Consider the following 27,612-nt stretch of genomic DNA (forward strand, 5'->3'; position numbering starts at 1 on the left):
TGCTGCTGGGTGGGAGTGGCCAGGCCCTAAGCTGCTTTTGATTCTTTATCCTTGACCCCACTTCTCCCTGTAGGTGGTCTATAAGAACAATGACTTCAAACTGGAACTATCTCGCCTGGCAAAGGAAGGGGACCCCAAGATGAAGCTGCAGGGGGACTTGTCATTCCGCTGTGAGGATGTGGCTGCCCTGGACCCCGTGACCTTTGAGAGTCCCGAGGCCTTTGTGGCACTGCCCCGCTGGAGTGCTAAACGCACTGGCTCCATCTCCCTAGACTTCCGCACCACTGAGCCCAATGGGCTGCTGCTCTTTAGCCAGGGCCGGCGGGCTGGGGGTGGAGCTGGCGGCCAAAGCTCTGCTCAACGGGCCGACTACTTTGCCATGGAGCTGTTGGATGGCCATCTCTATCTTCTGCTGGACATGGGATCTGGGGGCATCAAGCTGCGGGCATCCAGCCGCAAGGTCAATGATGGCGAGTGGTGTCACGTGGACTTCCAGAGGGATGGGCGGAAAGGTCAGGAGGCCTCTGGACCCTCCCCCTTCCCTGGGCCACCCCTTTCCATCTGCCCCGACACCCTCTCCATCTCTCTTCAGCTGGTCTCTTCTACACCATATCTCGTACTCCTCCCTGGTGCTTCTCCTACACCCCTCCTCACATCTTCCCAATTGTCCTTTCTGTCATGGCACATTGGCAGAAAGAGCACAGCATTTGGCGTCAGTCAGACCTCAGCTCCCCTACTTGCTTCATGTGAGACTCTGTTTCCTTATCTGCCACAGGAATAATCCCACAAGGGCCCTTGAGAGGAGAAAATAAGAGCACATCTGTAGAAGCATTAGCACAGTGCCCAACACAGAGCAGATACCCCATTCTCCTTTAAGAATATATCTTCCCAGCCATGCTTCCCTTCTGTCTAGAGCCATTTAACCTAAAGAAAAAATTAACTCACTAGGCTGGGCGCTGTGGCTCACGCCTGTAATCCCAGGACTTTTGGGAGGCCGAGGTGGGTGGATCATTTGAGGTCAGGAGTTCAAGACCAGCCTGGCCAACATGGTGAAACCACGCCTCTACTAAAAATACAAAAATTAGTGGGGCATGGTGGTACACTCCTGTAGTCCCAGCTACTTGGGAGGCTGAGGCAGGAGAATTGCTTGAACCCGAGAGGCAGAGGTTGCAATGAGCCGAGATCTTGCCATTGCACTCCAGCCTGGGTGACAGAGCAAGACTCTGTTGTCAAAAAAAGAAAAAAAAAAGAAAAAAGAAAACTCACTCAACAGTTAACTGAGCACCCACTGTGTGCTAGATGCTGTCCAAGGTTCTGAAGATAGGGACAGCAGGGGAACTAAAGAGACGATCTTCACTGTCACAGAGCTGCTGGTGTGGGGTGGGAGAGCATGGAGTGAAAAGACAGTAAACAGCCCTGCATTCCTACCTAGCAATGAGGGCTCTAGAACAATAAAGTGTCAGGGCAGAGTGCTGGGATCGGGCAGAGACCTGTTCTTGAACCTTCTGTCACTTCTAGCCACTATCTCCTTCACCCTTCATTCAGTCTTTTGCATGCTCTTCTTGTTTTCTGTCTGCTATTTCTCTCTTCTTTACTCTTTTCTGTCTTGTTGAACATGAGAGAATTATCCAAGAAAGGGAAATTGATATAAATGAGAACTGAAACATCCAATTTAAGCACTTATCAGCGTCAGCTAAATTTTTGTGCTCCTCTGCCTGTCACTGAGCTGGGCCTGTGAGTCTGGGTGGAATGACCGTTCCTCCCCATACAGGAAGGAGGGGCCACTGTGGCTCCCAGGGAGTGACTGCTTCTCATGGACTTGCTGTTTCTTTCCTGTCCTTCCTCGAAGAAGTATTGCCATCCCCTCCACCACCCCGGGTCTTTACGTTAAATGGTTTCATCCCAGAGCTGTGTCTCAGGGCAGCCCTAGGGATTCTTCACAGATCCCTTTGCCCCTAGGGGTTTCCACCAGGTGGTCAGTAACTCCCTAGGTTGGAAGTCTGCCCAAGCCTTGCAGGGCACTGCAGGTCTTCCAGTCCTCTGTGCTTTCAGGAAATGCTCCTGTTAGCTCACACCGATCTTGGGAGGCAGTGTCTGGACAAGGTCTGGCTGGTCCTTGTATTCTTGTCTTGACCAACTCTGGACATTTCTGACCACCCATTTCATATGTGCACACAAACACAGACTTAGGGCAGCTATTCCAAGAAAACTCTCTTAGATCTTTTCCCTGATTTTTTTTTTCTATGTTCGTTTTTGCCATTGTGGTAAATTATACATAACAAAATTTACCATCCTTTCCTGCAGATCACATGGGACAGAGAGAAAAATGAACAACAAAACAGCAAAAAAAAATTGACCATCGTAACCATTTAATTTTTTTTTTTTTTTTGAGACGGAGTTTCGCTCTTGTTGCCCAGGCTGGAGTGCAATGGTGTGATCTTGGCTCACTGAAACCTCCACCTCCTGGGTTCAAGCAATTCTCCTGCTTCAGCCTCCCAAATAACTGGGATTATAGGTGTGTGCCACCACACCTGGCTAATTTTTTTTTTTTTAAATAGGGACAGGCTTTCACCATGTTCAGGCTGGTCTTGAACTCCTGACCTCAAGTGATCCATTTGCCTCAGCCTCCCAAAGTGCTGGGATTACAGGCGTGAGTCACTGTGCCTGGCCCATCATAACTATTTTTATTTTTATTTTTTTAATATTTTAAAGTTTTTTTAGCTGTAAGTTCATTGAGTGCAAAATAATTCTCTCCAATTTTACTAAGGTGGCTGACCACGTCCACGACCAAATCCACCTCTAACCTGGAATTCAGTTGCTGACCCAGCCCCAGCCTTAGCGTTCTTGTTGGCACCAGGTGGCACAGCACTCCATCTGTAGGTATCTGTGTCTGCTTCCCCTCTTGTGAGTCTTGCAGGTCGCTCACCTTCCAGACCTTTAGGCCGAGGCCTGCCTGTCTGGACGGCTGCAGTGTAGGGTGGCAGGCACAATCTCTGGGGGCAGATGAAGGTAATCACAGAGATACTGGATACCCTCACTGGTCAGGTACCAGTAGAAACGTCTCCAGGCAAACTGTTCCTTCACATAGCCTTGGGACTTGAGAGACTGCATAGCCTCCATGACATGAAGGTTGGGCATGTTCTTGTCTGTCAGCTCTGGGTGCTTAGGCATGTGGACATTCTTCTTGGCCACCATGGCTCCCTCCATAAAAAGGAGTTCATAAATGGCAATCCAGTTCTTCTTAGGCATCAACATCTCAGCGGCTCTCTCATAACCATTTTTAAGTGTTCAGTTCAGTGATGTAAAGTACACTCACATTGTTGTGTAAATATCACTGGTAACTATCAGTTGTCTCCAGAACTTTTATCTTCCCAAACTGAAACTCTCGCCCATTAAACGCTAACTCCCCATTCCCTCTTCTCTTAGCCCTTGGCACCCACCATTCTACTTTCTGTATAGTAATTTGGCTACTTTAGGTACCTCCGTTAAGTGGAATCATGTGGTATTTATCCCTTTGTATCTGGCTTTATTTCATTTTGCATAATGTCTTCTAGGTTCATCCATGTTGTAGCAAGTGTCAGGATATCCTTCCTTTTTAGGGCCAAATAATGTTTCATTGTCTGGATATACACCTTGCATTTATCCATCCATCTGTTGATAGATGCTTGGGTTGTCCACTCAACCCTGTGTTGAGTGATCTTGGTGCAGAGGCCTGTACTCACTATGGTTGCCTCCTGTTGACCCCCCATTATACACCCCTTTCCCTCCTCTTTCTGTCCCTCCGTCTTCCTTTTCCAGCATTTGGTTCCTTTGTAGAGAGTCTGTTTGGGTCATGTAGAACCCAGGAGGTACTGCAGTAAGTAGGCAGAGCAGGCATGGGGGAATCTGGCTATAATTAGAGGTGTGGGTGATCAGGTAGGCCATGTTTGATGGCCTGTTAGAGGAGAGGCCCACAGCCCTGGGAAGTGGGTTTAGAGTCAGGACCCTGGGTCATCTGACACCTTGTATGGAGAGAAATGCTAGGGACCATGTTACTAAAAGAGGGCACAGCTCTGGTTCAGGTGAGGGTTTTTTTCTTTTCTCTTTGTTTTTTTTTTTTGAAACAGAGTCTAGCTCTTGTTTCTCAGGCTGTAGTGCAGTGACATGATCTCAGCTCACTGCAGCCTCCACTTCCCAGGTCCAAGCAATTCTCCTGACTCAGCCTCCTGAGTAGCTGCGATTATAGGCGCCCACCACACCCGGTTAATTTTTGTATTTTTAGTAGAGACAGGGTTTCACCATGTTGGGCAGGCTGGTCTTGAACTCCTGACCTCAGGTGATCCGCCTACCTTGGCCTCTGAGAGTGCTGGAATTATAGACGTGAGCTGCCATGCCCAGCCTCAGGTGAGGCTTTGAGCAGAGGAGAACATGCCATGAATAGGGACTATGTCTGTAGAGGAGATCCCAGTTCCTCCCTCTTGGTTTCCCACCCCGTGCTCACACTGATTTCCTATTGCATTCTCCTCCCAAAGCTCCCTGTCAAATTCAGCCTTCATGTAGACCCAAACTCTCCACTGCTCTTTAACCCCATGAAGTTAGGCAGAGTCTTTCTTTTTTCTCCCTAACTAGGATGACTGCAGTGGGGTATTGCAGTGAGGAGAGAGATTGGACTTAACTCTCACCCCTACTCCTTTTAAAGAGTTCTTTAAAACTGGAAAAAGGACAGAGGAAGGAATTTAAAAATACAAATAAAATAAAGTTTCTAATGTACAGGTTTCTGCAGCTTAAGGTCTCAGTAAAGGCTGTGGAATTCCCATCTGATCCCAAGTCTTTTTTTCTAAGATAATCACCCTCTACTTCTTATTTCTTTCTTTCTTTCTCTCTCTCCCTCTCTCTCTCTTTTTTTTTTTTTGGTATTTTTTTTAGTAGAGACCAAGTTTCACCATGTTGGCCAGGCTGATCTAGAACTCCTGATCTCAAGTGATCCATCCGCCTCAGCCTCCCACAGTGCTGGGATTAAAGGCGTGAACCGCTATGCCCGGCCAAGCACCCTCTACTTCTGAAGAACTCTTCTGTGCCTGCCTCCTTTCTCCTCACTGATGTCCTGCCCTACAGGCCTTGGAGCCAATCTGCTTGTGCACCTTGCTGGCCACAGAGTGGGCTCTTGGCTGAGGGGTGGAGAGTACAGGCTCTGAGTTCTTGCTGCCTGGACCATACTTTGCCTCTGTTTCTTCCCCACTGTGGCACTTTGGTGCTGTTCTTCATCTACCATTTCAAAATGGGATCATAAAGGACCAATTTTGTAGAGTTATTATGAGACTTAAGTGATATAATATATTTAAAGTGCTGGATGCCTGGCATCTAGTCATAAAAGCTTAATAAATGTTAGTGGGGGAAAAAAAAAAAAAACTCCTTTGGATTAAAGATCTTCCAGTCCCTTCTGTTCCTTAAGGTTCTCTGCTTCCGGTTCCCAGTCTAAGGAATTGGCTGGCAGGAATGACCCAGTGAATGATCTAGCCCTTTCTGAGCTCAAGATTTGGGCATGCCCACTTTCTGCACATCCTCTGAGGATTTGCTGAGGTGGAGAGGAGGGGTGTGGACAGAGGCACACAGCATTCTGTAGCTGGGCTGGGGCTGGGTCACACGAGCCTCTGAGCCTGGGGACTTTTGTCAAGCAATGTCTACAGAGAGTGATGTCAAGCTTTTGGCCCAGGACTGCTGCTCCTCCTCCTGAGCCTGCTGCAGGGCGCAAGGTGGAGGGGCCCAGCTGGGATTGGGGGCTTCCTTGGCAGAATCAGGGTATCCCTTTCTGGCCTGTGGCTTTTCTCCATCCTGCCTTCCCTTGATTCCCAGGCTCCATCTCAGTGAATAGTCGCAGCACGCCGTTCTTGGCCACCGGGGACAGCGAGATTCTGGACCTGGAGAGCGAGCTGTATCTGGGTGGTCTCCCTGAGGGGGGCCGGGTGGACCTGCCCCTGCCCCCAGAGGTGTGGACAGCAGCACTCCGGGCAGGCTACGTGGGCTGTGTGCGAGACCTCTTCATAGATGGGCGTAGCCGAGACCTCCGGGGCCTGGCTGAGGCTCAGGGGGCCGTGGGTGTCGCCCCCTTCTGCTCCCGGGAGACGTTGAAGCAGTGTGCATCTGCCCCCTGTCGCAATGGTGGTGTCTGTCGAGAAGGCTGGAACCGCTTCGTCTGTGACTGCATCGGGACTGGCTTCCTGGGGCGGGTCTGTGAGAGAGGTGAGGAGAGTCTTCATCCCAGGGGTCCCTACTCCCCATCCCTGTGCTCCTCCTTCTCAGGGTGACTCCTACTTTCCATTCCTGTGCCCCTCCTCCTAGAGGAACCCCTCATAGACCTACCCTAGGCTTGTCACCCTTGTAATGATTCTCTGGTCTCTCTCCCTCCACTGGCCTCTGCTTGTCTTTCCCTTCCCTCTTCCCCGACTTCTGGGGCAGAGGCCACGGTCCTGAGCTATGATGGCTCCATGTACATGAAGATCATGCTGCCTAACGCCATGCACACAGAGGCTGAGGATGTGTCCCTGCGTTTCATGTCTCAGCGGGCCTACGGACTCATGATGGCCACCACTTCCAGGGAGTCTGCCGACACCCTGCGCCTGGAGCTGGATGGGGGGCAGATGAAGCTCACTGTCAACCTTGGTAACCACCCTGCTCTTTGCTTCCTGACCCCTCACCTGGCCTTGTCTCTGACCCATACCCGCCTCTGTCTGGAGAAGCTGGTGGTGGCACCAGCAAGAGGTGCCCTCAGCAGAGTTTGGAGGTGGGGAGGTGCCAGCCTGGGTCAGAGACCCTGAGAGCTCTGTCCCTGGTGAGGACACACAGTGTAGGGCGACACTCCATGCTTGATGACACTGTGAGGGGTGAGATCCAGTGTCTGGGGTGTGATAACCATCCTCCCAGGTCACTCATGTGGATCTTGGCAGCATCTGTCCTGCACACACACGGATGACACAGCTCATTTTTGGTCGTTGGCTTATCCACTTGCTCATTCATTGGTTCACTGATTTGACAAGCACTTGCTGACTCCTACTGGGTGCTAAGCCTGAGCTCAGTGTGGTGGCAGATACAGAGACAATGAAGGCCTCTTCCCTGCAGGCAGCTGCCCCCAGCTGCTCTGCTCAGTCTAAAGAGTAGTCTGTGTGTTGGTGTGTGGAGGTGCACGTGTGTGTATACTGGACACACAGGTGCACAATCTTCCCCTTTCTAGTGCCATGGGCTTTCACATTTAAGCCTCATGGCTGTCCTGTGAAGACACCAGATCACCAAAGAGGCATCACTGTTCCTGTTTTATAGATTATGAAATTCATGTATTGACTTATTCAACATTACAAAGCTAGTGAAGGCAGAGGGAGGAGCCAGGACTCAACCTGGACCATTTGCCTTAAAGTTCAGTGCTTTTCCCATTCCCTCGGACAGGGCTTCTGACTTTCCTCTTCAGGCCACTCGTGCCCACTCATGTCTCCACCCATGCCCAGGGGTGAGAGCAGGCCTTGACTCCACCTTGCCTGGCAGTCCCCGGGGTGTCCACAAGGGCCGGACCATGAGCCTGTTAGGTTCTCCTCAGGGGCTTCAGCTCTCTTGGTCAGGACAAAAAGAAAACAGCCAGGCTCACTTATTTAGCTGATATTTATGGGATACCTTATAAATGTAGGTATGTTCTAATCCAGGGGCTCAGCAGTGAATAAGCAGTCCCCACCCTTTTGGAGCTTTCAGAGCAGGGGAACCCTGGAAGCGAGAGGTCCTAAGCTGTTCAGGCTGAGGTCAAATCTGTCCATTTCAGACTGGCCTCTAGAAACTTATAAGGGTGTAGCACCCAAAGACCTGCCATATGAGAAGTTTGCAGGCCATCTGGGTCACCTCTTGTGTCCTGGACCTGGAGAGGAAATAGGGCTCTTCTGAGCAGGTTAGAATCCTTGCCTTGTGAGAATATAGAACTTTGATCTTCTAAATATTCATCTGGAGTCTCATTCTAACATTGGTCTCCAGGGCATTTGTGGGACAGAGTGTGGTCTTTTGGGGGCCCATTGCCTTGTAAATATATTTATACTATGTTCTTTCCTTTCCCGCTTTTGGCCACCTGGCCTTTGTATTCCTAGGACAAAGATTTGCTGAGAGAGGTAGGGGCTGGAGGTGGGGAGATGTGCAGGTGGCCAGGGCCTCAGAGTAGTTTGAAGGGTTCCCCACCGCCCTGCTTCTAACCCCGATCACAGCCTGTAGCGCGGGTGGTGTGCAGCAGCTCTGCAGGGGAAAGCAGGCTGGGAGACACTCTGGTCAGTGCTCCACAAGTCTGCACAATGCCCCCTTGCATCCCTGAAACTGTCACAAGAGGATGGCCCCAGCCAAGGACCCCATAAGTGGCCCTGTACTTCCAGGTCTGCCCAGATCAGTGTATCCTGTGTGAGTTCCCCCTCCTTTGCCTGGGCATATGTGTGTTCTCTGTGCATCTAAGCACATGTCTTTGTGCTTGCTGGGGACACAGCAGGAAAATCTGGGGCCTTGGATTTTCAGGGAAGGCAGATGCATTTTGCTTATTTGGACTGTCCCAGGCCCCTGGGAAGAAGCTTGTGTATCTTAAGATTAGACAGGAATCAATGTCCTTTGTCAGGAAAATCTATCCTGTGGGCCCTTGGGACCCACTCTTTCCTCTCCCTGGGCATACTTTTCTGTCTGTACCATGTAAGTGCTCAGAAGTCAGATAACAAGATGGCCTCTTGGAAGACACATCGTGTTAAGAATAGGCTTCCCAGACTGACACATAACAGGACTGTCCTCCCACCCATTTCTTACCCCTGGCTGTGCCCCTGTCCCCATCTGTAGACATGTATGTGCTGAGATGCCATCTCTAGCATGGCTCCTGAAATTCATGACCAAAGGCTTGGTGCAAATGCATCTGTCTACAGATTCCTCCTGTGTAGGCACCATGGACACACAGGTGGTCCCTACCCTGCCACCAAGCCTTGTATTGGGATGGGAAGAGCTCTGGGCTCGGGGCCAGAAAACCTGGGGCCTAACCTTGATATCTTTTACTATTGGGTAAGTCATTTCCCATCTCTGAGTCTCTTTTTTTTTAAATCTTTAAAATGGAGATAAGAATCTTCACTCTGCCTATGTCTACGGTGGTTTTCAGAGTCAGATGGAAGAATGGGAATGAAACCATTGTGCAGATGCAAGGCCCATAGTAGAGACCCACCCAGCCTTCTTGAAGGAAAACTATATTGGAATAGGGACCTGAGTTTGGAGCCAGGCCTGTGGGCAGCTTCCACGTAGCATGGCAAGGCTGGAATTGTCTTCTACTAGGTGTGCCCAAGTAGTAACCCCAACAGTAGTACCCAAACGTAAATTGACCCTGACACAAGGGGTCCCATCTGTCACTGCAGCTGATATGAAGAGTGCAGTGTAAAGAATCTCTTGAGCTGCAAGGCGTCACCTCCTTCAGCCTTCCGGCCCTCGTGAATCACTTCAAGAGCCCCGTTCTTTTCCCCTGCTGCTTACTCCCCACGGCTTGCAGGGCCTTACAGATCGGCAGCAACACCAAGGCCCTAGGCCTGGGCTGGACTCCCTGCTGGGGAATAGAGAGAAGCCTGGTGAGGCTTGGTCTCTGGCCTCATGATCTTATCCTGTAGAGAGGGAAACCATTGCTCCAGGAGGCAGCTCTGCGGCTTCACAGGCACTCAGTGGATTGAAACAGACCCCGGGCTGGGCCTGAAGAGGGACTTGAAGTGCCAGCCTCAAGAGATGAGATATTTGCTAGATAAGAGAGGGCCAAAAGGGTGCTGCTGCCTCTTTCCAGGCAGAGGATCCTGAAGAACTGATCATGCCTCCTGTTCCAGCTCTCCAGCCCCCACTATGTTTCCAAACGCCGAGCAAGTTCCTTCTGCTGTCTGCAGCCCCTGAGTGGGGAGTTAATCTCTGTCCCTAGACGATGGTAAAGTCCCTTGGATTCTTTGCCCTGTTCCAGCATGGCCTGGGTCCCTCCCTGGAGGAGAGGAGAGGACAGGCCAGGCTGGGCACTATGCTCTGTTAGGTGTGCCCCTGGGGTCCCAGCTGTCAGTGCAACTGACTTGAAGGGTGTGGTGTAATTAAAGAATCTCTGAGCTGCAAGGGGGTCACCTCCTTCAGCATCCCTCCCCACCCCATGAATCGCCCATGCATTCCCTACCAGTGGGAGGCCTCCAAGATGACCATTCTGATCATTGAGTAGTTCTTTCTTAGTGTCTTTCTTACTGCTCTTCTGAAAGTCCCACTTGTTCTGAAATTCCCATTAGTTCTGCCCCCTGGAATCAAACAGATAAATCTAACTCTCATTCATGTTTTAAATCAGACTAAATACACATTATATCCCAAAGCCCTTTAATCCCTGGGGCCATAGGAGGGTGCATTGCCTTCCCACCTGAGGCTGGTCAGTAATGATCAGGTGGGGCTGCTGGGAGCCAGGTCTGAAGGAGGGCTGTGACAGAGTGCTGTCACCCTGTGATGTCACTTCTGAGACAGTGCCTGGGAGTCTTGGGCCCACTGTCTTCAATCCATAGGGCCTGGGCCAGGTGGGAGCCCAAGTGAGGCCGGTCTGGGAAGCCAGTGTTTTTTCCCTGGAGTTCCTTTCCATGTAGACCACTTTCTCTCACCTCCCCAACACATGTTCATACTATGACCCTGCTGTCTTGTATCCAGCCAGACCTTCATGGGTCTGTGCTACCAAGACCACTCACTTCTGCCTATTCCCTGCACTAGAGGCACAGGTCACTAGTTAACAGGTTACTAGTTAGTGCTCCCTAAACTTGGGTGAATGTGTATGTTGAAGGGGCTGGGCTTTTCCTGCTCACTCTGTCTCTGGCTTTCTTCTGGATGGGGCTGGCTTCCCTCTGGGTGCCCATCTTCAAGTAGTTTGCTCTCACAAATCCTACTGGGGCCAGTGCTTCTGAGTGTGGAATCTCTGCAGGGGTGGGTCTGGAGCTGACACCTCTTCTCTGGACAGATGGACCCCCTATTCCTGTTGCTCCCTTGCTGGGGAAGGGGAAGAATCAAGCTCTTTCCTCAGGCCTTTTTCCCAGTAGGGGACCTACTTGCCCTTCCAGCCTCTCCTTTTTTCTTTTTTGGACCCTTCATTGGTGAAGACTCTGCTGGTCCCGAGAGAGCCCCTGTGACCTGACTCCAGGGCCTGGCACCTTTCCGCCCTCACCTTGACAGTCCTCCCCTTCTTCTGTCCAGCCTTCCCTGTCCCCTCTGCAGCCACTCCTTCCTCTGCTCCCTGCTTTCTTCCTCTTTTCTTTCTGCGTCCTTCCTCTCACTGAGACTTCTCACTTCCCTCTGTGTCTGCCCTTTGACCTTTCTCTGCTCCTCCGCCCCTCCCTTGGTGCCAGGCTGTGGCCCAGGGTCCCAGCTGCTCGCCTCCACTCTTCTGCTGCGGTTGACAACGCGTGTGGAGCTCAGCTGTACTGCCCGAGGGGCCATGGCCCTCAAAGCCACTGGGGCACCGGTTTACCTCCACTGCAGGAACCTTCAGGCGATGCCAGCTGCCTATCCCGTTTACTTCCTGGGCTGTGGGGTAGAGGGAACCTATTTGGGGTGGAGCGACAGGAGGCCAGGGTACTGGGCCTGTCAATCGAGGGCCAGGAAACTGCCCCTCCCTGAAAGGCAAAGCCAACCCAGTGTCCACCTGCTGCCCACTTCCTGCTCAGGATCCTACTGTTGTCCATTCCCTCAGCTCACATGGAGGGAAGCTGAGGCATGGAGAAAAGTGCATTGCCCAGGGTCACATGGTGAGTTAATGAGTGTTAGGATGGAGATGAGGATCCAGCTCCCTGCCTCCCAGTAAAGGATTTCTGCAGCTCCAGCCAGCCCCTTCCCTCAGGCTGAGTCAGGCTTGGGATTTGATAGAGTGGGGCAGTCATCCTAAGGTCCTTAAATCTGGGCTTCACAGGACTGTGGTCCACTGTTCCCTCTGCAAGACCTGACTGGCTCCCACCTTTGGGTGTCTGTGTGGAGGCTGAAGCTGTGGGTTCATATAACCAGAGGGATGGCCAGAGGTTCCAGGGCCCTGGGCTGCAGGCTTTGCGTAGACATGTGCTTTCTGACCAAATGAGGCCTTCCCAGCCCTGAAATCAGAGGATAGCAATTCCAGGACTGGGGCAGGGGCAGAAAACGTTGCTTATGGTGGCTACTTGTCCCCAACTGCTTTGTGTTTTCAGAGAAGTCATATTTTGGGGGCTACACTGTCTCCATCAGTGAGGACTTGGCTCCTCCCTAGGAAGGCAGGTTAATACTAGGTCCTCTTCATGGTGAAGGACTACCCCAGTCCATCCCCAGTGGCAGCCTGGCATTTCCCAGGATAGGAAGGTGCAGAAGGAAGGTTCCTGTAGGGGTGGTGCTAACCCCTGGGGCTTTGGGAGGTGTATGGCCTCGGGAAGGGGGCCCTGGGGCAGACCCCTCCATTTAGCTCAGAGCCCAGAGGGGACAGGAAGTGACAAGTTACACCTGGGCTCTGAGGAGGGAGTTGTCCCAGAGCAGGGGATACAGGGACTCTGGCCCTCCCACCCATCTCCCTCCCAGAGACTGGGGAGATGTGGGATTGGTCAAGCCCTCGGCCCCCATTGATCCCCTGTACGACTGGGATTCCCAAGGTGCCCGTCTCCCTCAGACACGAGAGGCCTGGTCCCCTCTAAGGAGGGGGACATAAGCCCTCTTCCCATCATCTGATTGCCCTGCCTTCCAGCTCTGGGGAGGGTTGGAGCCCTCTTGGGGGCAGGAGGGACAGGGGTCCAACTGAGGAAGGAAAGAGGGCACCTGGGCACGCGTGGTCCCCGGAAAGTGGCCCTGGGGGGATCCCCACCTGCAGACACCCCTCCCTGTGAAGGATGTAAAAAAAAAAAAAAACTTGTTCTACCTTTTTGTCTCCCCTTCCCCTCTGCCCGCCCCATGGCCCCCCCAGACTGCCTGCGCGTCGGCTGCGCACCCAGTAAGTGGCTTCCCTCTTCTTCTGCAGAGACCCAAGGGGACTGGGATGCTGGATGCTGGGATTAGGGAAGGAGGCTGGGAGGAGGAGAATTCTTGATTGCTGGCTCAAGTGGGGGTTGGGCCTTGGGTGTGGGGAGGGGCGTGGGCAGGGGCTGAGATCAGGTAGTTGTGGAACAGGAGGGACCAAACAAAGCAGAGCCAAGGAAAGCTGGGGGAGGGCCTGCAGTCAGGATATTCACTGGGTCTAGGAAGGGAGAGACCAGGACACTCTTTGCCCAAGTCAGCAGGAGGGTGGGGAGGAGGTAGAAAAGACTTGGGTAGCACCTGTGGCAGGATGCTCTGAGGTCCTACTGGCTGGCAGGGAGGAGCCTGAGAGGGACTGGAATAAGTTGCTGCATCTCCAGAGGTGGCCACAAGGGGGAAGGCGAGGCACATGGGAACAAAGACCAGGGTGGGAAAGGAGCCCTCAGCTCCTGTGTCAGCTGGAGTGTTTCTGCCAAATGGGGGCTCCTTCTGTGGTGACAGTGAGAGCTCTCAGCAGGGGTGAGATGGAGAATGAGTGGGTGGACATTTCCAGGCATCGCAGTACGCCTGGGCTCAATGCTGTGTCTCAGGGTATTTCTGCATGGTATGGCTTGGGGTCATGCAGGGGAGCACATACACGTGGTAGACCCAGGCAGAGAGACTGTGTGTGCTGGGTGCCCTGCTCTTCATGTGTGCGTGGCATGCTGTGTGTGCCCTGGAGTGAGTACTGGAGGGCCAAGGGATGACCAGGGAATGCTGTAAAGTCCAGCAGCATTGGAAAGATAATACGTTTTGTTTTAGACTCTGGAAGCTGATGATCCTGGTCTTGAGTAAATGGCCATAATTCCTAAGAAGCAGAACCTTCCCCTCCCTGGCCATTGTGCATATTTATGGGGAATGCGTGTGGTGGCATGACCTGGTGTGTGGCATCAACCAGGCATGTATATGTAGAAAGGTCTCATTGGTCCTATTGTGGATGGAGAAGCTGGTGTCTGTGTGGAGGCTGAAGCTGTGGGTTCACATTTATTATTTGGGTACTGTGTGAAGTTTTGAAAGTTTCAGGCCTGTGTTTATACACTGGGAATATAGCTTCTGGCCATACTTACTGAAGGCCCTTGGGAATCTGGGGGAAGAGTATGTTGGTCTGTGTGCAGGGCCTCAGGGTACAACTCCAGAGGCACCATTCACTTAATATTCTGTGTGCATGGCACCCTCTGAAGTCACGTGAAGGGCAGTCCTGAGAGTGTCTGGATATATGATTGGGGTATAAAAGCTCTGCATGTGCATGGACTCCGGGTGTGATGGGAGGCCATGAGTGTGTACTTATATTCATGGGTGTGTGATGTGGCCAAATATGAGTCATTGGTCATATATGTGTATATGTGTGGCATGTGTGGGTGTGGGGAGGCTGTGTGCCCGAGGTAGTATAGGAAGCCACCTGTGAACATGTATAGGCGTCCTACTCACTTCCCCCTTGGTGCCGCAGGTAAAGGCCCTGAGACGCTGTTTGCGGGGCACAAGCTCAATGACAATGAGTGGCACACAGTGAGGGTGGTCCGGCGTGGCAAGAGCCTGCAGCTCTCTGTGGACAACGTGACTGTGGAGGGTAGGTGGTCTGGGCCTGGGGAGGTAGACACATCTCCAGTGACCTATGCTTGGCCCTGTTCTACTTGATGACCACTGCCTGGGCTGCCGTTCCTAGAGCAGTGTTCTGGCAAGCTGCCTCTGCCATTTCTCCTCCAGGGGTGGTATGATATGGGCATCTGGACCCCAGGAACGATTTCAACTCCCTGAAGGCAGCATTCCCCTGGCAGCCTGTTGGTTTTTGACTGACGAGTCCTGCCGCTCCTCTTGGAGCTGTGCTTGCTGCTAGTGCCTAGCTGAGGACATCACGGGTGGCCATTCTGTGGAGGGGAGGCTCCTGGAATCCCAAGCCCCAGTCTTGCTCCAAATTCATGCCCCTCATCTTGTTCTCCTGTCCTGAGCAGGACAGATGGCAGGAGCCCATACGCGGCTGGAGTTCCACAACATTGAGACGGGCATCATGACAGAGCGGCGGTTTATCTCCGTAGTGCCCTCCAACTTCATTGGGCACCTGAGTGGGTTGGTGTTCAACGGCCAGCCCTACATGGACCAGTGCAAGGACGGTGACATCACCTACTGCGAGCTCAATGCCCGCTTTGGTCTGCGTGCCATCGTGGCCGATCCTGTCACTTTCAAGAGTCGCAGCAGCTACCTGGCACTCGCCACGCTCCAAGCCTATGCTTCCATGCACCTCTTCTTCCAGTTCAAGACCACAGCTCCTGATGGTCTTCTACTGTTCAACTCAGGCAACGGCAATGACTTCATTGTCATCGAGCTGGTCAAGGGGTGAGGGGCTGGGCATTGCACTGCTGTCAAGGAAGTGGCCCCCGCCCCCTGCTGAACCAGATACAGCTCCCCTAGCTACTGGCTGAGGTGTCCAATCCCCCAGATTGCAAGTCAAGATTCAGGTCCCCAACCATAAGTCGAGAGGCTCCCTCTTCAGCTAAGATGGAGAAGAAGCACCCCCCACCTCCACTCTGCTGATTCCCAAGCTACTTCCTTGCCAGAGTTCCCAGTTATATCCATTCTCTGTCCACTGTCACCTTATCTACAGGCAGAAGTCAGTCTTGCCCCTCTCTTGCCTTAGGGGACCCCACCCCAGAGCAGCCCAGTCCCTGCCTCCAGAGGACCCTGCTGACCCACAGACCTCTCCCTTCTAGCTCCTCTTCTGAGCTTGTGTCACAAGAGCCAGCTCCTTGGTGGCCCTCCCTCCTCACATTCTCTCCATGATAGGACCTCACACTATAGCCCTCTTGCCATTGGTTTTGGTCCCTCTCCTGTGGGGTCTCCCTCTTAATCCCTTCTTCCCATGGCACCTAGGACCCCTGCCAGCCATAGCTCCTCCTCATCCCACCTTCCCAGCATCACCCCCACCCTGACCCAGTGTCTCCTCCCTACTGTGGGGCAGGTACATCCACTACGTGTTTGACCTGGGGAATGGCCCGTCCTTGATGAAGGGGAACTCAGACAAACCAGTCAATGACAACCAGTGGCACAACGTGGTGGTGTCCAGGGACCCAGGCAACGTGCACACGCTCAAGATTGACTCCCGCACTGTCACGCAGCACTCCAATGGCGCCCGAAACCTCGATCTCAAAGGTGGGGCTGGGGCCTCTGGAGAAGGCCTGGCCCTAGCCCAGATACCCCTCATCCCAGTGAAATCACCCCATTCCTGGGACGCTGCTTCTATCGGTTCCCTGTCCCTAGTTTTCACCTCTCTTTCCCTTCTCCACTATGTCCTGCCTGACATTTTCCTGTCCAAGTTCTGCTTGGCTCTTTTGCGAGTCTGCATCTCACCTCTGAAAGTCTGGTTGCAGGATGTGTCTCACAGGGTGCTTGGTGACCTCATTCCAGAGCTAGGAGTAGGGAGCCTGGGCCCTCCAAGGACCTCCTGGGCCTCCAAGCTTGAGAAGCCTACATTGGTTGAGGGCTAGAGTCAGAATAGGGAGCTTAGCGTCCCCCCGGGTGAGGTAGACGATATGGGGCAGAGGACGTAGTAGGAGCTAGAGTCCCTAGGCACCTGTCTTGGGCATTGGCTGGCCTAGCTTGGGGACATTTTGGACCCAGCCTTCTGTGCTGTGCGCAGGGTCACACCAGGGTGCCATATTCCCCAGGGCCTCTTCAGTGGTCATTGAAGCAGTCACTGCCTGCCCCCAGAATGGGTGACTGAGAAATCCGGGAAGACGAGGGTGAGCTAAGGCCTGAGCTAAGGAAAGATGAGGCCTGCAGCTTCTCCAGAGCCCACTGAGGGCAATGTGATCTACCTTCTTGCACATGCCCAAAGCAGCCTTCAGCCCCATAGGAACCCCTGGGCATCAGTTTGACTCAAACTGTCAGAGCTTGGGGAGGGTCCTCAGAGACCATGGAATTCACTGCCCCACTCCCCCAGATCTGAGAGCTGCCAGATCTCCTGACATAGTGCTGTGAATTCCCCTTGTTCCCAGAAGGGGGCGACGTGTCACAGAGAATCCAAAATGGCAGCAAACCCAGGGGTTATCTTGGTGCCTCTTGTGCTGCACTGAGCCGGTGGCCAGGGCAGCAGATTGACCAGTGTCTTGACTGAAGTTTAGCTGTGGGCTGGCCAGGGCGTCCAGGGAGTTAGGCTTATGGCAGGGGATCAGGTGTTGTGGAGAAGAACGTCCCAGAGTCCCAGGGCATGAAGTGGGCCAATCCCTAGTTGTTGTTGGGGGAAGGGAGCTGGGCTTAGAACTCCCTAGGAGAGAGTCCAAGAGTTGGGAAAGGCTTGAAGGAGTTCTGGGAATGGGAAACTTTGGGAGGGAGGGAATGGGGGTGGAGAGGATGCGAATCTATGAAAGGCCCTGATTACGGGCCGGAACTGGAATCAAATGTGTGGGAGAGAGCACAGAGCAGGTTCCTCCAGCTGTCCCCCAGCCCCCACTCTCCCAGGCATCTGGGCTTCTCTGAGGGGCGGGGGGAGCAGGCAGATGGCAAAGTGGAGAAGAAGGAAGGGGGTGGAGTGCGGGTTGTGCAGGTTGCCGGATCTCTGTTAGGGACCTGGAATCTGGGATGAAACACAGAGAGCCTGAAAGGGCTGGGAGGACCTGACAGTCAGATGCCATTGTCTTAGGAGGGGAGTGGAGACATGGATGCCTTGGTTGACCCCACTCCCTTTACAGGGGAGTTGTACATTGGCGGTCTGAGCAAGAACATGTTCAGCAACCTGCCCAAGCTGGTGGCCTCCCGGGATGGCTTTCAGGGCTGCCTGGCCTCAGTGGACCTCAATGGACGCCTCCCAGACCTCATTGCCGACGCCCTGCACCGCATTGGGCAGGTGGAGAGGGGCTGTGATGGTGAGTGGAAGATGGAGGAGTGAGGTGTGGCCCTGCTGGCTACAGGATGGCCAGCTGCAGCGGCAGACTGGGGCAGGTAGCCTCTGCTCAGCAAAGAGGCCTTCCTTCTCAGGCCTTGTGGGAGCTTGCCCCCACAGTTCTGGGGCAGCAATACAGGTGTGTGAAGGGTCACTTGCCCTCCCTGTTGTCTCACACCCTGGCCCCTTGTCACACTCCAAGGCCAAGCCTAGCAGACCTGACAACCCCCGCCCCCACCCCGCCACAATCCCTCTCATCAGTACTTGGCCCTTTCAGCCAGACAGAGCTCAGATTAGGACCTCTCTGCCTGGCTCTGAAGCTTCCACACCTCCTGGGGAGAAGAGAGGGGGCTTGGCTGAGCCAGGGGTGTTCCTTTCTCCTGCCCCTTCCAGGCCCCAGCACCACCTGCACTGAAGAGTCCTGTGCCAACCAGGGCGTCTGCTTGCAGCAGTGGGATGGCTTCACCTGCGACTGCACCATGACTTCCTATGGAGGCCCTGTCTGCAATGATCGTGAGTGCCTGGGAGGGTTGGTGGCAGTCTGGGGATACCAGGGCCCATTCCCAGCCACAGGGGCTGCCGGGGAGGAAAGAGGGTCTCTGAGCACTCAGGAGCTGTGCTGCTTGCTTCATTCTCATCCCTTGTCTGGAGAGTCCCAGGTGAGCTTCGGCCTGCTGTCCCCTCAGAGGATCTTTCTCCTGGGGCTGTGCAGGATTGCTGCTGCCTGAAGCTCGGGGGTGACCCACTGATAAATGGCCTTTCCTCCTTGTTCTCAGCTGCTGGGACCCTGCTCCCTTCACCCAAAACCAAAGGTGTCAGCCTCAGTGGGGTGAACTTGCTGCTGTTCTGTGTGATTTGGTGATGGTCTTACATGTACTCGTACCTCACACAGACACACTATTGCACAGGGAGGAGGGCTGCTAACCTGCAACCCCTTTGCTCTGTTGCCCTCAGGGCATGAAGTGGGAATCTGTTATTTCCTGCTGAGAGCAGGATGACACTCCAGAGGACAGGCTCTGGAGGCTCCCAGGAGGCTAGGCTGCTGGACAGCTGGTTTCCCTGGAATGGGCCCCTCTTTCTTCCCGAAGAATCCCAGCTGCTGTTTGTCCCCTTGAGCCACAAGGTCACTCTCCACTGTCTTCACTTGGTTCTTCTCCTCCCAGGCCGGGCATTTGCTTGCCAACTTGCATTCTGTTTGAGAGCCCTCCCCAGAGAGGGCAGCTTCAGCAGCAGCACCCAGCCCTTAGTGGTTGGTGGCCAGCAGCTGGTTAGAGCCTTGCAGAGGGAGGGAAGCTGGGACAGGAATGGCAGGGAGGCAAACTTCTACTCTGTGGGGTGGCTTTGGCATTTCCCTTGGATGATTGGGCTGGAGTGGGTGGGCAGAGAGCAGCCTCCTCAGTATTGCTTGAATCATCTTCCCTGGGGTCCTGCTGAGAGACCAAGCAGAAAAGTCAGCTGCCTGGGAAGAAACACACACACACACACACACACACACACACACACACACACACACACGTGCACATACACACACACATACAACAGAGCATCTCCATATTACAGACATGGAATAATGCTGGAGAGGAACAGTCGATTTCTGGAGGAAGTTCATAGCAGATCTGGGATGAGACCCCTGTCAGTGCCTTTGCCTCCATAGCAGGACCTTCGTCATCTGGGCATGAGTCCTGAGTTTCTTACGGGAGAAACCTACTGGGTCCAGGAGCTCTTGGGTGGTGTTAGTTTTTTTTTTCCCCTTTGAAAAAGTGTCTACTCCATCTCCCTCAGTGCTTTCCTAGTGTTCTAAGGCATGACCAGCCCTTGGGTACCACCACATCCCAACTCTGTTTCCCAGGATTTTCCTTGCCTGTCCTGCTGCTCTCTGCAAAGCCTCCAGACAATGGCCAGCTGAGGGTGTTCCAACCCTGACTGCCAAGGCATAGAGCCCTGGCTGCGGCTGGGCCTCTTCCCTCTGCTAACTCAGCTTTGCACAGGTCTGGAAATGATGGTAACTTTGTTGTTAATAGTAACACTCCCCACTAATAGTTTCATGTTTTACAGCTTACAAAGCCCTTTTAATTTGATCCTCAGAGAAGGCAGTGGGCTTTGTGTTTAACTGATGAGGAAACCCAGGCCTCAGTAAGAGGCAGTTACTTGCCCCAAGTCATAGAGGGTAAATAGGAGAGCTTGGCTGGAACCTAGGTGCTCCTGACTGTTTGTCACTCCCTGCTGCTCATTTAGTCCCTGGGGGGTGGTGGTGGTGCCCGTGGTGGGCATTTCTTTCCTGGGGCAGAAGGAATCAGGATCACGAAGTGCTGCTGCCCATTGTCACTGCTTCACTCCCACACAGTGGAGCCTTCTGGAAAGGGGGCATGAGATGGATGGGAAGTGGGGGTTGTGTCAGCAGAGATAGGAAGAACAACTTCTTTGGGTTCCAGGCTGGTGGGAGGCAGGGATAGTTGGGACTGCGGAGCAGGGCGCGTCTTGGGAGTCATCACCATCCCCAAGCACTGGTCTCTGTACCTGGTGGCATAGCCTGAGCCAAAGCTGTGGAGCTAAGACAAGGTGGGTGCAACCTGGGGCCACGCGGGGCTCAGGGTGCCGCTGCTCTGAGCTCTAGCCCTGGGGTAATGCTGAGACCTCTACCCCTGGAGGGCAGGGCAGGAATCTGGGGAGTGGGGCCCAATCCCCTCTTCTCCCGGGACTACTCCTCCCTAGCTTGTCTCTGGTTTTTCTTGCTTTCTTTCTATGGCAGGTCTTAGGGCCCTGTATGAAGCCAGCAGAGAGGCCTGTTCAGTTAGCTCTGCCTTCACCCCTGGGAGGCCCTGGGGGCACAGATGACTCGGTGTCAAGAGAGGAAGGAGGGTGGAAATGGCAAAGGTAGAAGGAGCAGGGCCTGTCCTCTGAAGGGTGGGGCTGGGGGGTGCAGCTGTCTGGTGGGGGAGAGACTAGGGTGAGGAGAGGTCACATCTACAGAACAGCTTTTCCCCACTTACTGCCTCAATTTCTCCATCTGTGACATGGGGACTACTCCTGGGGATGCAGGGAACTTTGTGTTCCTTTAAGACTTAGGAGTGTCTGCTCTGGGAAGACAGGAGAGAAAACATGAGATGGAGGAAAGTGGATAGCAAATGAAAAAGAGAATACGAAATGAGAAGGGGTGGCCAAAAGAAGACACTTCCCAGGTCTGAGATTTGGGACCGAGGTGCTCCCAACAGGCCTACTTGCTCCTCTGTCTTGGTCTCTCCAAGGTGGTCAGTTCCCTACCATCTCTGCCTCCCTGTCTGTTCATCTCTGCAGACTCTACTAATCTCTTGCACACCTCTGTCTCTCCCTTCTTTTTTACCCTCTATGTTTCCCTCTCCCTCCTCAAACTCTCTTCAGTTCCCACTCACTGGTATTGATTGGCCTCTAGGCGGTTTCCCTTCCTCTCCTGTCACCACCGGCTCCTCCCTCCCTCCCTGTGGGACCATAAATTTTCTGCCTGCTCAGAGCTGTGTCAGTCTATATTCCAGATCCAGGGGCATAAGAACGGGATGGAGAGGGCAGGAGGAGGATGTGGCCTCTGGGGGCCCCAGCCGTGCTCCTGGCCTGGGGTCTCTCCTCTAGCACGGCACAGTGCTGGGCCCTGTACCACCCGAAGCCTCCTCTGGGTGCCTCTGAGGACAAGGATGGCTTTCTTCACTTCTAAAGTGCTGGGGGCCAAATCCGGCCCTGACATGTGGCAGGGGTAGAGGACTGGCAGCAGCTCTGGTGAGATGTCCTGGGTCCTGACTGCATCCTGGAGCTGGGGGGCAGCACATGGGGCTCATGGTGACAGTTTTTGGTCCCAAATGGAGATCAGAATCAATAAACAGGAGCCAGCTCTCTCCAGCCCCTCCCAGCCTCCTCTCTCCCACCCCTCCCCTTTCTCACTTCACCCGCCCCTGCCTCCTGTCCTTTTCTTACCCAGCCCTCCTCCTCACTCTGCTGCACTGTTTCTTCAGCTCCCCCAGGTGCCCTCTCCACCTCTCTCCTCCTTTCCCTCCTCCTCTACCTTCTGCCTTCCCACCCTCTCCCCTATCTAAGCAGGTTGATGTGTGTACCTGTCAACCGGAAAGGAGTCTCTCTGCGCTTACCTCTGGGGCCACAGGTGCTTTCCAGAGGCGTTCAAAAGTTTTCGGGGGGCAGATCTCACTTGGAGGGCATCCTGAAGGAGAAGTGGTTTCCTCAGCTTGACATATGTGGCCCAGGAAGGGTTTTGTCCTAAGTGGGACACTCAGTGGACAGATGTCCTCTAGACACCCCATGAAGGGAGAAGTTGGGGCTGGGGGAGGGGCAGTGGGCCTAGAGAGGAAGGATTGGAGTCCAGGAGAGGCTTGTGCAGGGGGCTGGACGAGCACTCTTGGGGAAGTGGTGGGGAGTTGTACGTGTGTGGCGTGTGTTATTCCTGAGTACCTTAAAGGCTCTGGGTGCATTGTATGCTGTGGACCTTATTTTGGAGGATGAGCTTGGGGGGCAGGGGTGTCTGTGTGTATGTTGGCCATTCATGGCATGTGATCAAATGTGTGTGCGTGCACATGTATGCATGCCCCTGTGAGCATGTGTACATGCTTCCCTGAGAGTGAGTTGGTGTGCCAGTGTCTGTGAGCACATGCATGCAAATATGTGTCTGAGCCTGTGTGCCTGCCCGCACACTGTGCCTGTATGGGCACGTGAATGTCTCCATACCCAAGCCGGTCCACATCTCAGTGTGCACGTGTGTTCCAAGGGGTGCGTGCAGAGGTGGCCGCCGCGGCATCTCAGCAGGCTGTGCCAGAGAGCATTACGGGGGTTTATCCAGGTGGGGTGGGTCGGGAGGAAGAAAGTGGCCTCTCTTGCTAGCCTCAGTCCCGTTCCATTATTCAGCAGGGTCCCTTCTCGAGGAGGGGGGTGCAGGATGAGCGCGCGCGTCCAGGCGCGGGGGAGGGGCGGGAGCGCGCAGCGGAGAGTCGAGCGCCGAGCGGGCTAGCCAGGTGCGGTGCGGTGGAGCTGCCCAGCGCCGCCCGCAGATCGGGAGCCGCTCTGGTCCCTCCGCCCTGCCCCCTCCTCCTCCCGCGCTCCCCTTCCCCTCCCCTCTCCGCTCTCCTTCTTCCCTCCCTCCTTTCCTCCCTCCCTCTCTTTCTCCCTCCCTCCCTCCCTCCCTCTCCCTTCCAGCCCTCTCAGCCTCTGCAGCAACACTCCGCTGCCTCCATCTCTCCGCCGGAATCTCGCAGGCTCGCGCCTTTCCTCTGCTCAGCCCCGCTCCCCTCCTCTCCTCTCCTCTCCTCTCTTCTCCTCTCTTCTCCTCTCCTCTCCCCTCCCCTCCTCTCCTCTCCCTTCATTCCCCCATCACCCGGATTTGATTCCCTTCCCCCTTCTCCCGCCCCCCTCCCCCGGCCGCTCCCTCCTTTTCCCCCGGCCTCCGTCGGGCGGCAGCGGCAGCAGCGGCGCGGCCGGCCTTAGTCGCCGTCGGTCTCCCGCCTTTGGAGGAACCAGGCCTCCGTCCCTCTTCTCTCCTCCAGCCCGCACCGCCCCCCTCCCCGGCTCGGTTTTTCCGCAGGATTTCCCTCGCGCTCCCTTCCCTGCTTGCCCCTCGCGTTCCCCTCCCTCTCCGACTCGACACCATGCCCCCTCCCCCGGGCGCTCCCCCGGGTTTCTGACGGCCCTCTGCGCCGCTCCAACCCCGCCGGGATGCGGAGAGACCCCTAGCTCCTCGAGATGGACCCAGGAGTCCTGGACCTTGGCGTTGCCGCTCCGCTGACCCCCGATTCCCCCGTGGGATCCAGTTGATTTTGTTGGCTCCAGACCGAGGCTTGGGCTCTGGTTTTCTTCAGCTTCATCCCTACCCCGCTCCCGGATCTCGGAGCCGGAGGGGGGCTTCGCGGGGCTGCGTAGCCCCGCGTCCCCGCCCCCGGCCATGGGGCTGTGAGGCGGTCGCCCCCGGGCCGAAATGCCCCCCGGGGGGAGCGGGCCGGGGGGGTGCCCGCGCCGCCCCCCCGCCCTGGCTGGGCCCCTGCCGCCGCCGCCACCGCCGCCGCCGCCGCCACTTCTGCTGCCGCTGTTGCCGCTGCTACTGCTGTTGCTGCTGTTGGGGGCGGCCGAGGGGGCCCGGGTCTCCTCCAGCCTCAGCACCACCCACCACGTCCACCACTTCCACAGCAAGCACGGCACCGTGCCCATCGCCATCAACCGCATGCCCTTCCTCACCCGCGGCGGCCACGGTAAGTGGCACTGTCGATGCTGGCCAGCCGGTTGGCCCCGGGGGGGGGGGCTTCCCGTGTGCGCAGTCGGGCCCCCGTGGGCCCCACCCCAGCTGTGCACACCGAGCCTGGCCCCTCTGCTTTGCGTCCCGGAGCCCCTTCACCTCCAATCTCCAGCCCCCATCATCTCAGCCCCACCCTTGCCTCCATCTCTCCTCTTCCCCATCGCCCTCATCTCTGTCTTCAGCACTTTGCCTCCTTGCCTCATCTAAACCTGCTTACCCCTAGGTCTGGTTCCTTATCTTCTACTTCCCTCTCCTCCTCGTCCTGCCTATCCTTTCATCTTCTCCGTGCAGCTCTGCCTTCCATTTCTCTTCCGCATCATCTCCTCCATCTCAGCCCCTTGTCATCTCTCCATCCGTCTTGCCTCCACCTCTGCCTCATCCTCACCCTTCCATCCCTGGTCTGTCATTTCTCCCCCTTCACCTCCCTCCCACTTCTGTCACATATGTCATCTCTGCCTCTGACATGTCCTGTTTCTTCCTTCTTGACCTCTTCCTTTGTATCTTTATTTTACCTCTGTCCCTCCAGCAACCGTCCCTTCATTTCCCATGACTGGCCTTCCATCACCTCCCAACTCACTCCACTGTCCTGCCATTCTCCCATCCCCATTCCCCTCATCTCTAGTGTCTCCCCTCCATATCCCTTCATCCCTGCTCTGCCTCTGCCTCTGACCCCTAGCATCTCACCTCTGTAGGCCCAGCACTTCCTGTTTCCAGGCTCACCGCCTGTCAGTCCTCTGTCGCTGTCCACTTACAATCACCTATCTCTGCCCCTCATGACCATCCATTGAAAAACTTCACCTTCTTTCTCAGACCCCATCACCTTCCATTTCTGACTTCCATCGTTTCTCATTTCTGCCCTTCCTCATCTCCATCTCAGGCCCTCCATCACTTCATGTCTTAGACCCCTAAGATTCTCTGCATGCTATCTCTTCTCACCTCTGTACCCATCACCTTCCATCTCTGTTCTCCATACTCTGTGCCCCCATCACTCCCAAGCTCTGTCCTCCCCATTACCTTCCACATCCGGCCCTCTTCACATTTTATTTCATCTCATGTCAGTCCCATCACTTTCCATCTCAGTCCCTCCACATTCCATCTCAGAGTTTCTGTCACTTGCATCCCAAGGACCTCCTCACCTCCCATTTTAGTCTACTCATCCCTTCCCATCTCTGTACCTTGTCATTACTTTTCAGAGGGTAGCCCCATTATCTCCATCTCTGTGCCTCTCTCACCTCCCGTTTCTGTGCCTCCATCCCATCCCATTCCTGTACTCTCACCCACTTCACATGCCTGTCCTCTCATCCATGTCCTGTCTCCTCTGTGCCCTCTCTCCTCACCTTCCATGTCCGTCACCTCCCATTGGGGTTCTTTGACACCTCCATGCTCCCATTCCCTCTTATTGCTGCACCTTCATCAGTTCTCACCCAGGTGGCCTCCCATTTCTGCACTTCTCTCCCTTCCTATCCTTGTACCTTCATCACTTCCTGTTTCTGTCTCTCCATCACCTCCCATTCTTTACTCCATTTTTGTTCCTCCATCATCTGTGCCATTCCTGTATTTTCGCCCTTCCCATCTGTACCCCTGGTTGCCTCCCCATTATTGCTCTATGCCAGTCCATCTTTGCTTCCCAGTCTTGCCACTGTATCACCTTCAAACTTTCTACTCATTTGCTGGTCTTCTTCCTTTTCTCCTACTTTAACTTTGTCTTCGTTTTCATGCTTCTCTTTTATATTTATCCAATTTTCCTGGAGGAGTTCCTTCAAACTCTCTCCTCCATCCTTTTATTCTCTCATCCCCAACACAGTTTGCCTTATCTTGTCTCTGTCCCACATGGCTCCTCTCCTGCATCACTTTTCAGTTTCCTTCTCTTCTTCCATGACCCCACCCAACCCCTTGCTCCTGGATCTTAACTCCCTCCCCCTCCCTAGGAACTCTCTGGCTCTTTGTGGATTTCCTCCCCTTTCATTGTCTTCTTCCAGCTCCCTTGAGGCCCAGTGTCACCCCAAACGTGCCCAGATAGGCCATGGTCTTTCTGGGCAGTGAGGCAAAGCGTAAAGGGGTGAGATAGGAAAAGGAAGTCAGGGATACTGGGGAGCTTTGCAGGATGAAAAGAGGGTGGGAGAGAAAGGTGTAGGAGAGAGGAACTGGCTGAGAGACCCTGAGCAGATTGGCAGGAGGGCCTGGGAGCCAGAGTGCCCAAGGAAGATCCTGTGAAGGAGCAAAAGCTGGACAGAGGAAATGAAAGTGGCCAGAAGAGTATGGGGGGCAGGGTATGGAATGTTGGCCTTGGGATCGCCTCAGAGATGGCTGCCCTTTTGCTGTGCAGAGGAGAAAGAGGGCCAGTGCCTAGTGGAAGCAGGAGGAGCTGGCTGGTGGGTGCTCCTGGATGGTTATGGAAGGGGGTGAGAGGTGTGGGGGAGGAGCCTGTGAAGGGTGGGGCAGCTGAGAGGCAGGATGAGGACCCAAGGAAAGGAGGAGGAGAAGTGACAAGGCCAAGGGACAAGGCCACCTGTCTTGGCTGAACCTTTAACCCGTTAACCGTCACCTCCCATTAACCGTTAACCGTTAACCATGGTGGGGTAGGTGAAAAGACAGGCTCTTCTTGGACCCTGCACTTGGCTAGAGGACCAAGCTTCCTCTCTGCCCAGTGTCTTCCTAGTATCCCCAGTGGGAGGCAGCCTTTCTCCTTTCTGCACCAGCTTCTCCACTTGCCTTCTCTTGGAGTCTGTGTTTCTCTTTGCCTTCGATCCCCTCTTCTCTTCATACATCCCCCACTTACCCTGCCATCCCCCAACCGCTCCTGTTACATAATGTCCCTACCTGCCAGACACCCATTGCCACTCTTGTACCTGATATCTGTCTGGGGCACGGGAGGACTCTCACACCTGGGTCCTGAAAATGTGCTGAGCCCAGGGGTGACACTTTTCTGGCCCTAGACCCCCAGTTCTGGTTTCAGAGTCCTTGAAGTTCCTCCCAACCCCCCATGTTCATTTCTGGTACTCTTTTTTTTTTTTTTTGAGACAGAGTCTTGCTCTGTCACCAGGCTGGAGTGCAGTGGCATAATCTCAGCTCCCTGCAACCTCCGCCTCCTGGGTTCAAGCGATTCTTCCACCTCAGCCTCCCGAGTAGCTGAGACCACAGGCGCATGCCACCATGCCCGGCTATTTTTTGTATTTTTAGTAGAGACGGGGTTTCACCATGTTGACCAGGATGGTCTCGATCTCTTGACCTTGTGATCCGCCCACCTCGGCCTCCCAAAGTGCTGGGATTACAGGCGTGAGCCACCGCGCCCAGCTTCTGGTACTCTTGAGCCAGGAATGAAGTGGTCAGTCCCTGCTAAGTTCTGAGTCAGTAGCTCCCATGGGTTGCAGATTTCTCACTCCAGCTCATAAAGGGGGCTAGCATTTATTTTGATTCTGAACAGGGTGTGTTAACTTGGATTTCTGACTGGATGGTTTATGGTTAA

General features: G+C 54.4%; 1 protein-coding gene and 1 pseudogene across 1 annotated transcript in view; one reads left to right on the forward strand and one right to left on the reverse strand.

The window, feature by feature from the left end:
* Positions 1–27,612, forward strand: part of NRXN2 (neurexin 2) — a 104,686-nt gene that overhangs the window by 44,733 nt on the left and 32,341 nt on the right. The window contains 9 exon segments of the mRNA XM_032282940.1: positions 74–512; positions 5,833–6,219; positions 6,436–6,639; positions 12,926–12,952; positions 14,462–14,581; positions 14,964–15,345; positions 15,968–16,158; positions 17,697–17,870; positions 18,281–18,400. Coding sequence (XP_032138831.1) covers positions 74–512; positions 5,833–6,219; positions 6,436–6,639; positions 12,926–12,952; positions 14,462–14,581; positions 14,964–15,345; positions 15,968–16,158; positions 17,697–17,870; positions 18,281–18,400 — 2,044 coding nt within the window.
* LOC116554810 lies at positions 2,722–4,116 on the reverse strand (annotated as a pseudogene).

The sequence above is a fragment of the Sapajus apella genome, unplaced genomic scaffold (assembly GCF_009761245.1).
Source record: "Sapajus apella isolate SASKATOON/1434 unplaced genomic scaffold, GSC_monkey_1.0 scaffold14, whole genome shotgun sequence".
NCBI classification, from domain to species: Eukaryota; Metazoa; Chordata; class Mammalia; order Primates; family Cebidae; genus Sapajus; species Sapajus apella.